Source organism: Furipterus horrens, unplaced genomic scaffold (genome assembly GCF_987537825.1).
Source record: "Furipterus horrens unplaced genomic scaffold, mFurHor1.1.pri manual_scaffold_10, whole genome shotgun sequence".
NCBI lineage: Eukaryota > Metazoa > Chordata > Mammalia > Chiroptera > Furipteridae > Furipterus > Furipterus horrens.
In genome coordinates this window covers 87,949,545-87,962,808 of record NW_028327180.1, presented here as the reverse complement: position 1 = coordinate 87,962,808, position 13,264 = coordinate 87,949,545, and the positions used below count along the sequence as shown (strand labels likewise).

Below are 13,264 nucleotides of genomic sequence, written 5' to 3'. Positions count from 1 at the left end.
CTTTTTATAATGCAAGTGCCTGGCTTGAGCTTTGATTGCCCAGGCCTTCATTACAAAGGAGCATCCACTTAAAAGAGGGCTATCTCAATACTTTGCTGCCATAGGACTAGGGAGAGAGTCAGGCCACCTCCCTCCACTGAGGCTCCTTTGTTTTAGAGATCTTGTTTGATTTCAGTTAAGTGACTATTTGGACTACTTGTTTTTTTTCCTTTTCTGGTGCTTTAAATTCCTACTCTATGCTTTAAATTCAGCAATGAAGTGTGACCCCCTCAAAAACCTGGGCCGTCACCCTTCACCCCAATAAAAGCAGAACCCAGGCCCATTCTCTCTCTCCCCGCCCTCACCTCCCCCTGACCTCGCTGTGTGGCCGCAGATGTGCCATGTAATTTCCAGGCCTTCTAAGCAGTAAACCTGTATCTTTTCAGTTTCCTGATTGTTATTGCTCAAGGGAGTCTTGCATGCATAATAAGAACCACAGAGCTGGTCCAGCTATATAACACTGGTTATTAATAGGCCGAGACCAGTACAAAGCAGTGTAACATAACAGTCAGATGAAGCAGACTGCTCTAAGCTGAAGCAGGGGTGAGGACTCAGAGCATTGTCCTCAGACCCCTTCCCTTCTTCCCTGCAGTGGCTCCCAGAGAACTGAGGACATAGAGGAGCTCAGTTGAAGAACACTAAGATTCTGTAAGGTTCTTTCTAGGAACAAAGCCCAGGGATGCTCTGACTTAGGAGAGATTTGAGGTAGATCAGCAAGGGAAAGAGACAGAATCATAAAAGTTGAGGAGTGGGTTGTTTGGGGACCAGTCTGTATAGTTTCTGCCTGTAAAAATGGTTCTAAAATTATTTCCTCTCTCAGAAAGACCATGCAATGGTTAACTTTCCGAAGGCAGGCCTTTTAAACATGCTCTTAGGAAACACCCAAATTCTTGATAGAACAGGCTGGTCTGGGACATGAAAATAGTTTGAGATATCTATATCTATATCTATATCTATCTATCTATCTATATATGTGTATGTGTATGTATATGTACACACGTTTGCCCTGGCTGGTTTAGCTCAGTGGATTGAGCGTCGGCCTGCGAGCTAAGTGTCGCTGGTTCGATCTTCCAGTCAGGGTACATCAGAGAAGGAAAACTCTGACTCCAAAAAACCTCCGCTGCCTTGCGGCATACCTCTTCTGGGGAAAGGCTAAGGGAGTAAACCCTGACAGAAAATCCGGAGCCGGAGTCCCTAAGGCGGTTTGACGTTGTAGTCAACACCGGCAACTCCTGCGGCGCACCTGAAGCCAAGCTGTATCGACTCCGTCTTTCCCTTGGACCCTTCAGCTGCGAAGAGAGGGGGGGTCTGCTGCATGGGCAACAGCAGACCCTCCATATCACCCTGCCCAGGCTCTGTAGCTTCAGCTCCACTGGAGAGGACACTCCAGCGTCATCGCAAGATGTCAATTCAACACGGGAGGAGACAGATGCCGTGTCACTCCTGAGTCGGACTGCACAGCCATTCTCGGCGGTGCAGATAGACACTTAAGAAGCTACACCATCGTCTCTCGAGACGGACGGCTGCCGACGACGACGACGATGTACACACGTATATACACACACATATACATACCAAAGCACTCATTTTTTTTTATATATATAGTATTTGTTATAATGCAGAATGCAATAGAATGGGTAACCTAGTATCTTGATAGGCCAATAGTAGTTTTAATATGTGGATTTTAATATGTTCGGGGTCACAGGTCTCTTTGAGACTCTAATAACATTTATTGTACAATTTCAGGGCACTCATAGAACTTCTGAAGCTTTAACTCTGGGCCTGCTAGGGGTTCACGGAGCCCAGGATAAAAGGAGAAATCATTCCTTCCTAAGCACTAAAATATAAAGAAGAAAACAGATTTTTTTAGGGATTTACAAGCAAATTTCGTAGTATTTGGAAGTCGTCAATCGGGTGGGAAAGTCTGTGCCATGTGTTTTCATTCTGTCCAACATGGTTCTGGAAATTCCGGTCAGTGGTCAGTGACTGGTGAAAGTCAGACACTGGCATTTCCTGGAAGGAAGGACTCCAGGGACACAGTCCAGTCCTCTCTAGCTCTTAGCTCACTCCACACACAATAACATCTAAATGATCCTACATCCCAAACACTCACCATCTGGGAAAACAAGAACAGCTTGGCCCCATGTCACATCCATTGTTCTGGAGACCCGGCAGGTGGGAGACTTGGCTGGGTCTCCCCTTTGTGAACTCTCCTGCCAGTCTGGGTGATAGAATTATGGGTGCTGATGAAAAATAGAAGGAGAAGAGAGCCATGAGCAAAGCCCAGTCCATCCCTGAGGCCCCTGGCCTGGCTGGCTGGGCCATTCTCTCTCTGTGAAGCGCTCTTAGTTCTCCCCTCAGCAGCTGATGTCCGTCATTCCTTGCAGGAAGGCTGACCCATTTCTCTGAGGCTTGCTGACCCAGCTACTTGAACTGAACTATCATTGAACTAAACCTGGAATGAACTGCACTCAATTTGCTGAATCATGAACCTCGTCCAAAATATTTTTTCCTTAACCGTGAAAAAGCCACGTTGAAGTCCTTAAAATGTAAGCTTCCCTAATGAAGCAAGTTCAGATTGGAACCCAAACGTTTTATTTTCTGTAATGATTGACCCGGCAGAAAACAGGAAAATCCAAGTTTCCATTGGGGTCAGCTGAATCTGGAGCCCATCCTACTCCACAGTTTCTTGGAGGCAAGGGCATCATCTGGGTATAGGAATGCCCGCCCTTAAGTAGAGTCGGGTCATGAGTAGGCTGAGAGCCGACCATTTGGGCTTTAATCCTGGCCCCATCATTTTTCTGCCGAGACTCTGGGCAAGGTGCTTGACTCAAAGTCTCAGTGCTTATTGCCTAGAGAGTGCTCCGATTTTTATTTTCAGCGGGGGCAGTACCTGCCCAAAGCCATCCAATTTTGAATTAAATGGCATCTCCTTGCTCATGTCACCTAGGTTTACATGCAACTTTTTTTTTTAAGTCACATGCCTCAGTAGTCTCTAGGCTATGCCAGTCAAAGAATTTCTTATACCCACACCTTTCAATAGTTAGCTTTAAAGAAAGCTCTCATCCTGCTTATGTGTATATGACATAAAAGATACTATGGCATAAAGGCTAGATACAGTTGTACCCTTAAAGATCCCGAGAGTCAAGTCTCATTTATAGAATTTCCAAATCTTTGGGTTGGACAGAACCCTGGAGATTTATCTGGCACCGTGCAGTCTAATGCTTGCAGTTTGTGGTACCCTTGATGAGAGCCAGACACCTCCAATGATGGGGAGGGAAACTGATGAGAGTAAGCATATCTACCTACTTGTAGATCATTCATAACCCATTAACCTCCAAAATGAGCAGAGACATCTTACGATAAAATATCCATATCGTCGGCAGCCGTCCGTCTCGAGAGACGATGGTGTAGCTTCTTAAAGAGTCTATCTGCACGCCGAGAATGGCTGTGCAGTCCAACTCGGGAGTGACACGGTATCTGTCTCCTCCCGTGTTGAATAGACATCTTGTGATGACGCTGGAGTGTCCTCTCCAGTGAAGCTGAAGCTACAGAGCCTGGGCAGGGTGATATGGAGGGTCTGCTGTTGCCCATGCAGCAGACCCCCCCTCTCTTCGCAGCTGAAGGATCCAAGGGAAAGACGGAGTCAATACAGCTTGGCTTCAGGTGCGCCGCAGGAGTTGCCGGTGTTGACTACAACGTCAAACCGCCTTAGGGACTCCGGCTCCGGATTTTCTGTCGGGGTCTACTCCCTTAGCCTTTCCCCTGAAGAGGTATGCCGCAAGGCAGCGGAGGTTTTTTGGAATCAGAGTTTTCCTTCTCTGATGTGCCCTGACTGGAAGATCGAACCAGTGACACTTAGCTCACAGGCCGACGCTCAATCCACTGAGCCAAACCAGCCAGGGTTAAAATATCCATATACAATTGGCTATATCCATACAATGGCATACTATTTAGCCACCTGAAATTTATCAGCTCCTCCCTCACATTGACAGACAAAGATGATGCTCTGGCTTTTCTGTTTCACTGATCAGTTTTACCGATCCTTGAACATCCGGATTGCTCTCGTGGGCTTGGAAGTGTGGACTCATGGAGATATGTGTGAAGTTTCGGAGAACCCGTACTCTACCCTCTGGTCATTTCTTCGTTGGAGGCGCAAGCTGCTCACTCAGAAGAAACACGACAATGCACAGTTAATCACGTAAATAGCCTTTTTCCATTTGCTTTGCCTTGGCGTTGGCTGTGTAGCGCCTGCCCACCAAGCCTGTGCTGCCTGCCCCTTCCCTTCCTGATGCTGCATGTTGGTTTCACTAGGCCACCCTGACTCTCTGGTCCATGTGATCAAGTATTTCTCAGGTATGTGCTCTGTACCTAGCACATGCTGGAAAATATTAAAAAGCCTGAGAGGCATAACAATCCCCCAAAAGGGTATACAATCTAGATGAGAAAATTAGAGCTACGCATATTCAGCTGAGCGTCTGAAACAATTGGGTGTGTGTTTGGGAAGTGACTGCTGGTCATGGGCAGCTTTGAAACAGACTTTCTAAGGGGCTCGTCTTCATCTTGGCGCTTTGTTCTGGTCCAGAGCTAATCTCCTGAGGCAGGTACAGGAGGGGGCGGGGGTGGGGGACAGGGGGCTTCCCTGGGTTGTCCCTCACTTCTTTCCTAGGGGCTCAGAGCTGCCTGCCCAAGGTAGTCAAAGTGGCAGATAATACAGGGACTGTGTGTTTGGTGGGAGGGAAGCATTGAAGGGGACTGTGTCTCTTCTATCCTGGAGAGAAGACACTGATGAGGGTCATGGTGGCATGTGACGGTCCCCTGGGCTTGATTATCTAGTTTTTATTAGGTTTGACTTTCAAAGGTATCCTGAAGCAGTTACAACAGAAGGCGCACACATAAATCATATTTTTCCTTTGTTGCCTAAATACTTCTCTGAGTGAACCATCATTTCAACCTTTGTTTACTCTTTTAAACAAAAGGCCTGACGCATCCCATTCATTTCCTTTTTAAACCATGAGTATTTAGAAGTTACTTAGAAGTTTTTAAACAAAAGCTTATTGAATTTTATTTTTTTAATTTAAAAAATAATTTTAAAAGACCTAGGAAATAACTTCCAAAAACCTGGGCAATGAGTACATTCACCTTGGAAGAAGCTTGGGTTACCAAGACTTTGGCCTGAACTTGGGAAGCGTAGTGTCCTGCTCTGGGCAAGAGCTTGAATCCAGGTTTCCAGTGGGGCTTCCTCAGAGCCGTTGTCTAAATTATAAAATAACCAGTAGGACTTCATGTACATCTGCACATATTTTGTGTATTCCTTTGCATATTGTTTCTCCGAAGAAGAGTCTGCCTTGACTTCATCGGACATTTATTAAGCACCCACTATGTTTCAGATTCCAGGGTCTGGTGGACCCAAAATATATAAGATAATCTCAGCTGTCAAAGACATCAGGCTCTTGATAAGAAGACAAACATGGAGATATCAAAGTACCACAAAATGACTTTCCATATAGACTTTCAATATATTACGTGTTTGTGGCGTGCCTGAAAGTGCTGGGTTTTAGTTAGTTCCTGGCCCCTGTGCTGGATGTATATAGCTAGAGACGGATGAATTAAACTGAGGGAATGGAGCTTGGCCATTGGCAGATTAGGATCACGATTACAAGTCAAAGGCAGAAACAGGTCATTCTTGCACCCAGCTAGCTGCACTTCTTGAGGCTTCTGATGGGACACATCTGTTTCCTTGGCACCAGAGTGATGTAGGAATGAAGCACCAGCCCCAACAGCCGCTGCCCTGAATTTCCCGCACCCATCCCATGCACGTACCCCAGAGCCAGGGATGTGGCAGGGGACCCCAGCAGCTGGCGGAAGTGGGCATGATTCACTCCAGCATCAGAGCCTGCGCCATTCTCCCCTCCCCCTCCCTCTGACCTTTTCCTGTGCAGCAGGAATGGGATACAGCTTTGCAAGCCCTGCCCATTTCCTTCCAGGGAGCAGGGCTAGGGGCGTATTATGGGGAAAAGTGACCTTTCACTCTCTCTTTCTGTTTTTCTAGAGCACCGAGGGAGTGGGTGAGAGGAAGTCAGAGGTTTGGCCACCTGGAATCTGCCCATGTGACCTGTAGTACCAGGGCTTCGCCCCTTGGGAATGATCTAGGAGTGTCAGAGGGGCCAAGGGACACCATGATGGCCATGTACTTCTGGGCCCATTGAAACAGCCCTTCCAGCTCCCTCCCTAGTAACCCTCTCCTCTTCCCTTCTGCAGGGGCAGGTCTTTCCAGGGCATCACCATCGGCCTGGCCCCGCTGATGGCCATGTGCTCCGTGTACCAGTCTGGAGGTGTCAACATGGTGAGTCTCAGCCGGCATGTTGATGTTGCAGAAGGCAGAAAACTGCCTCGCAAGACAGGAGGTCATCTTGTCAAAAATAATGTTATATTTATTACTGCAGAAAAAAGAAAGGATTTGATGTCACAAAGAGCAGTTGTTTAAAATGAAGTCAGTAAGTGATAAGAGATGGAGGTACTGGGGTGAATTTTCATTGATTGTAGTTTATCCCCAATTCTCAAGTTCAGGAAAACCCAGAAGCAATCACATTAATACATCACTAGGTCTTTCATGTCTTTCAAACCATGAGCTGAGGAATAGTAAGATAACAGAGATGAAAAATATTTTTTATTCTAGGTTTTATGTTATCTATATCATTCTGAAACAAGAGCCTATCTCAAAGTCATGGTTAGGAAATTACTGTTTTCTTTTGAACTCTGACTTTGTGACTATTTATTAAATGACTTGGAGTATTCATTTCTGATGTGTGAAGTGGATATCAAGGAGCTGCTATCATCTATTTGTTCCCATATGATTGGCAGATGCAGCATGTAGTTAAAAGCATGGGCTTTTATCAGCTGTGAGGCTTGGCTGAAGTAAAGGCAGGCTTGGGGGATGCGGCCAGCTGTCTTCTTGACCTTAATCTCTCCCCGTGCAGGACCACTCTGAGAATTCCATTGGCGTTGCTGCCACCATGGCCCATGAGATGGGCCACAACTTTGGCATGAGCCATGATTCTGCCAATTGCTGCCCAGCCAGCGAGGCTGATGGTGGGTGCATCATGGCAGCTGCCACCGGGTGAGTCAGGCAGGAAGGGGAGGACGGGGTGGAGGGCAGAGCATGCAAAAAGCAAGTGCAACCTCTAGTGCTGCTCCCAGCCGGCCCCAGGGAGCCTCTGTTAGAACTTGGAGAGAACTGTGCTTTTGATGACACAGACATGGGAGGAGGGCAAAGAAAGCAAATGCATGCAAGGAGCACTAGGTTTCTAGTGAGAGGTTTGGTACTGGGGGAACCCTAGATAGACTTAATTTTTGTCTTAGGTCTTCAGCTGTGAAATTGACCTGACTGCATGTGTCTTTTTCTCTTCCTGAATTTTTGATGAGGAAGGATTTTGATAACAGTCACAATTCTTAGTCCCTCCATGCCAAGGGAGTTTGATGAGTTCTGTTACCTCCCAGGCTTGATTGAAAGTGCTAATGTAGCCTTCAGAACAAGAAAAAGAAAGAGGAGCATCTGTACACCCCACAGTGACCCCCAACAGTGACCCCCTCAGGGAATTTACGGGCTGCATTTACCAGAAGGAACAAGCACAAGGCAGCTAGTTGCATTTCACTGTAGTTGTGAGGGTTTTTAAACCAGAGCCCTTAAGAGAGAATTCTGGGGTTTATTCAAAGGACTTATATTTAGTGTCTGAACTCACTCAGCAGAGAGCATTGGGTTCTCCCAGGACCTGAATGCCTCCCTGGAAGGCATCATGATGGGAGGTTATGTTCCTTCCACCCCAAACCATAACAAACCATAAGACTTGCTTATGCTTCTTAAGAAATGGTGTTTGTATCTCCAAGAGAAAATGCAGCTTTTTTGGAACTCCAGTGGCCAGTGTTTGTCCCATCCCTTCTCAGCTGTGACTCACAAAGGATGCCCTTGGCATGCATGATACAACTCTGTGGGTCATGCTCAGATCCCTGTGAGTTCCTGGTGAAGCCCACCTCGTTCTTTTCCAATCTAGAAAGCATATTTGTAGAGAAACATTTGAGAGTTATATTAATTACTACTCCAATTTGTTTTTAAACTATTTGTAAATTTTAGTAGTTTATATATGATATAAACTTGTGATGTATATGCCTCGTAACTGAAGAAAACCCTCTCGTGTTTAGCCTTTTATACCCTTTGTGATAAAGACTATGCCATTTGTGAGTTGGCTGGTTGAATTTGGAGTACAGAGATCAGATCACTGGCCAAACAGAAAGATTAAACCCATGATCTTGGCTCTTTTGGGCCTGGTCTTCTGTCCCAAGAAAATATCTAATATCAGCTTCAGAACAAGTTTGGCTTGCTGGCTGGTGTTTTATTCAGCTATAAGGCTCAAGAGACCTCTTGTAATAGTCATAACCCTTTATTTATCACAGCCCCTTCATGCAAAGGGCAGAGATTGCTGCTTCTGATTCTTAGATACTTCCTCTGTACAGAAGGAGGGGAAAACCATTATGGGGTGGTTAATACTTCTTAATTCTTAGAATGAATTGTAAGTTAATATATTGATGATGTTCTAAGGGGGAAGAATGTATGTGCGTGGCACACCTGGGGGTCTGAGTCCGTTCAGCTGGAATCAGCCCAGTGGGCAGCAGGACTGGCAGCTCTTCCGGCTGCCTAATGCTCAGACTTATAGCTGACTGCAGCCTTATTCCCTGCCAGGCATCCTTTTCCCAAAGTGTTCAACGGATGCAACAAAAGGGAGCTGGACAGGTATTTGCAATCGGGCGGCGGGATGTGTCTCTCGAACATGCCGGACACCCGGACACTGTATGGAGGCCGAAGATGTGGAAACGGGTACCTGGAAGATGGGGAAGAGTGTGACTGTGGGGAGGAAGAGGTACAGTGTCATGGCAACGGAGGGATACTTTGCATTCATTTCAATTCTCACGTTCAGAGAAAATGAGAAGTTTCTTAGCTGTGTGCATGTCCTGTATCATCACAAATAAGACATGGAGAGTAAGCCTTAGCTCTGGACCATTTCTGCAGACCCTCCCACTCTGACGTTGTCACTGTTTATGTCCAGGCTGGGGTGGAGTTTTCCTTGTGAGTGTCTGACTAACCAGGAACCACAGTCTTCACCAGTGGAGTGGCACATTGCCTTTTTAGTCCGGCTGCACTGAATTTATTCTGGAGGCCACGCAGCTTGGATATATGAACTTGAACCTGGGCCTTATGAGGATGCTTAAAATAATAAGCTCGTACTGTTTAGCCTGGAGAAGAGATGATTGAAAGGGGAAGTACAAAGTATGGTCAAGTCTAAAAAGAGCTGCTAGGAGGAAGGAGCAGAGATGTTTTCATCTTCAAAATGAGTGTGCCAGTCATATAGCATAACTCTGTCACTTTTAATGGGTGCATGTTATTTTGCAAAAAGCAGAACCGGATAGTTTTATCTCTATTTTTGGAAGGATGAAAATATGTACATTAACATGAAAACAATTTGGAGAATACGTCAGTAACAGTTAGCAATGGGGGTGATATTTAGAGTCTGTGTATGTGGGAAAAGACTGATTTTATAACCTTCTCTGTGGTTTGGGTTTTTTTGTTCTTGTTGTTGAAATGTCAGCCAATAACTTTTATAATGAAACAAGACCTAGTTAAAGGCTCTGCTACCCCCATCACCATGAGTTCACAGCAATCAGCCCAGACCCTTCAGAAAGGAGGGTGTTGTATTATCATGGGGTCCCCGTGGGGGGGAGGAGCAGCCCACAGGTGGGCTCAGCCAGTTGGCTTATATTGGGAGCAGTTGCTGATTCTACAAATACTTACTGAGTTGGGTGCCAGGGCTAGGATAAATACAGCAAAAAGAGATGTGGCCCCTGTCCTTGTGGTGCATTTAGTGTATTAGGGGAAGCACACATTGACCAAATAGTTGCAAAAGTATCTAAATACCAGGAGGGCCAATGACAAGGTGCTATGAGTATATGAGGAGCCACGCCTTGAGGTGGGAAGAGACATGTATGTTAGAAGGGAGGGGACACAGGTCTGCCCGGAGCCCCGGATGGTGAAAGGTTAGTGGAAGGGAAGTATTCTTATTCCTTCTCGTAGGGAAGACGCGTGGATGGGTGTCTCTAGTTGGGCAGTGGTATGTGTCACTCCAATATGCTAGACCTGGACGGTGATGTTTATAGTGTGGCTAATAAGCATGGAGTGGGCCCCAGGCACACGTGACTTGACTCCCGCTCCAGCACTGGCCAGGCGTGTGCCTCCACCAGCCATGGGACGTGTCTGAGCCACAGCTCTGCCATCTGTGGAACGGGAATAATCTCACCTCATAGGCTGTGCTGGTCCTGCGCATGCCGACCGGCATGTAACCCAGAACTGTTCACGATGGGCCTGTGAGCGTAGTAGAAGTGTTAGGAGGACACTCGGAGGTACTGCCCATTCCGTCATTTGCTGTGTGTCAACAAATGAGGACCAGTGGGCAGGAAGGAAGAGAGGAGAGCGTGGAGACCCCAGAGACCTGTCCCAGAGGCCCAGGCCGGCGCGGGTGGAGGAAGAGCAGCAGATGGTGGGGAGGCCTGGGGAAGCCGGCCCCAGGAGCTGACAGGAGCTGTGGTCAGCTTGTTGCCGGATGTCCTTGCTCCCGATGGCCTCTTTTCATGGGATAGTAAGGCTGGCGGTGGGGGTGGATGGGGGGTTGGGGGGGCAGGGAGAAGAGAAGGCAGTGTAGAAGACAGAATCTCAGGGTTTTCTATTGGGGCGAGAAAAACAAATCACAGAATTTCCATATAGTGTCATGCTATACTGAAAATCATGTTTTGGAAGGATTCAAGGAGAAGTGCGCATATTACATGACATTACAGAGCAGTTTAGATACTATGGTTTTGTAAAATAGTTGTGTGTTTCTATTTATGAATAGGGAAATGTCTGGAAAAAGTTCCACACTCAAACTGGAGTTGTGTCTAAGTTGTGGTGTTACTGATAATTGTGCATATGTGTATATATAGGTAAAGATTTTTCTGCAGAAAATACACATTACCTTAGCAATTAAGCTATAAGGTGACTTTTTGGTAAAGGCTTCTAGGGAGCCTGGGCTCTGGGGACATGTGGGGCAGGGGCGGGGAGACGCGGGAGGCGGGTGAAGGCTCTGACCCGACCCAGACTGCCGTCTGTGGTCCTGCTGCCCTGGAGGCTCACGCCCATTCCCACTGCCTCCCCAGGAATGTAAAAACCCTTGCTGCAATGCCTCTAATTGTACCCTGAGAAATGGGGCTGAGTGTGCCCATGGCGCCTGCTGTCACCAGTGTAAGGTAAGTGGCCCTTGCCCCTGCCCTGGGTTCTGACCTATCAGCCCAATGCTCTGCTGTGGGGGTGATGAATGGGACGCAGCCTCCATCTAGGGGACGAGGGGGCCTCAAAATTTCAGAAACATGGAGCCAGGACCCTCTTAATACATAATGAGCACACGTGGATATACATGTAGATGTTTGGGGGAAATGTGTATATAGATAATTTGGGTGTATATGTATGTGTGAATGGGTCTGTGTATTTGTACATGTGAGTTTATGTGTGCACGTGTCTGTGTCTTTGTGTATCCATTAATGGGCCTGGTTCTTTGCTATTTATTCACCATGAGACTTTGGATACATTGCTTAACCTCTTCTGCCTCAGGTTTTATAATCTATAAAATAGAGATAATTATATTTCATAAAACTGTCATGAAAATTAAATGAAGTAATATTTGTACTGGGCACTTAAGTGGGAGTGCCATAAAAGTAGGTGTTATTACCGAAGTCAAGTGTAAATTGTTGCATAAATATTATTTCTTCCCTAGTTCTTGTGAAGAGGAAGTGAGTTAGCGTTTGTGAAAACACCTGGGAAACTCTAGGTCACTATTCCTATTAGAAGGTTAATGGTGGTTTGAACTAATGAGGTCATGTAAAATGGTAGTAATGGGAAATTCTGTTCCACAAGATTGATGCTCACAAGCTCTTCGCTGGCAGAGCTGAGGGCGGGCAGAAGAATGATGTTTCTCCTTCTTTTCCTCGGCTCAGCTGCTGGCCCCTGGCACGTTGTGCCGTGAGCAGGCCCGGCAGTGCGACCTCCCAGAGTTCTGCACAGGCAAGTCTCCCCATTGTCCCACCAACTTCTACCAGATGGACGGCACCCCCTGCGAGGGCGGCCAGGCCTACTGCTACAATGGCATGTGCCTCACCTACCAGAAGCAGTGCCAGCAGCTGTGGGGTGCTGGTAAGTGAGCTGGGTGGGCAACCCTCCTCTGGCCCCACCTCTGCTGAGCATAGAATCTTGGCTTCAGAGCAGCATCTCCAGATACTCCCCTTGGAGTATATGTGTGACTGGGCACAGTTTCAGGGAGAGGCAGTGGACTGTGCTCCTCCAGTTCCTCGGTGCTTTGAGTTCTCAGAGCAGGGAAATGCATAAGAAGAATCCAAAAGAAAAGTGGGCAGAGGATGAAGACAGAAAAGGAAATGCAAACAGCTCTTACCAAGAGAAGATGTTTACCCTCATTCATGTTAAGTGAAATCAAATTATAACTACTGTACGATAGGGTATTTTATATATCAGGTGGGCAAAGACTGAAGAGTTAATATAATAATGTAGTAGTAGTAATAATAATAATAATACTATACCAACACAAGAACAATAATAATACAGTGATGTGGAGAGTGTGGGGATACAGATAGGTACAACCCCTCTGGAGAGCAATTTGGAGATATGCAAATTTTCAGTGCATTAATCATTAGACCCATTCTACTTAGGAATGTATCTTCCACTGTACTTGAACATGTATGTGAAGATAAATTCATGAGGATGAATATTGCAGTGTTGTTAGTTATAACAATAGCTATATACATCCATTATAGGGACCAATTAAATTAATTCTGGTACATCCACGAAGGGGAGCGTGATGCAGCAGAATAAAAGGAGGCAGCTCTGTGTGTACTGAAGAAAACCATCTCCCACAATGAATTACGTGAACAGTGCAAGAGGCAGAACAGTGAATAGACTATGCTGTCATTCTTCATCAGAGAAATTATCTCTGAAAGATGCACAAGAATTATATCTAGAAGATACATAGAAATCTGTAGAAGATACATTGTTAATTGCGATGACTTCTCCAGGATGTAGGGAAGTAAGAACTGTAATGGCTAGTTAGAAAAATTCCCAAGGCATAACTTTATTTCT

General features: G+C 46.2%; 1 protein-coding gene across 1 annotated transcript in view; it reads left to right on the top strand.

Moving 5' to 3' along the window:
- The window catches only part of ADAM19 (ADAM metallopeptidase domain 19), a 74,190-nt gene that overhangs the window by 50,783 nt on the left and 10,143 nt on the right, over positions 1-13,264 (top strand). The window contains exons 9-14 of the mRNA XM_090288495.1: positions 4,074-4,240; positions 6,301-6,385; positions 7,020-7,159; positions 8,777-8,954; positions 11,278-11,367; positions 12,112-12,307. Coding sequence (XP_090144621.1) covers positions 4,074-4,240; positions 6,301-6,385; positions 7,020-7,159; positions 8,777-8,954; positions 11,278-11,367; positions 12,112-12,307 — 856 coding nt within the window. The remainder of the gene's footprint in view (positions 1-4,073; positions 4,241-6,300; positions 6,386-7,019; positions 7,160-8,776; positions 8,955-11,277; positions 11,368-12,111; positions 12,308-13,264) is intronic.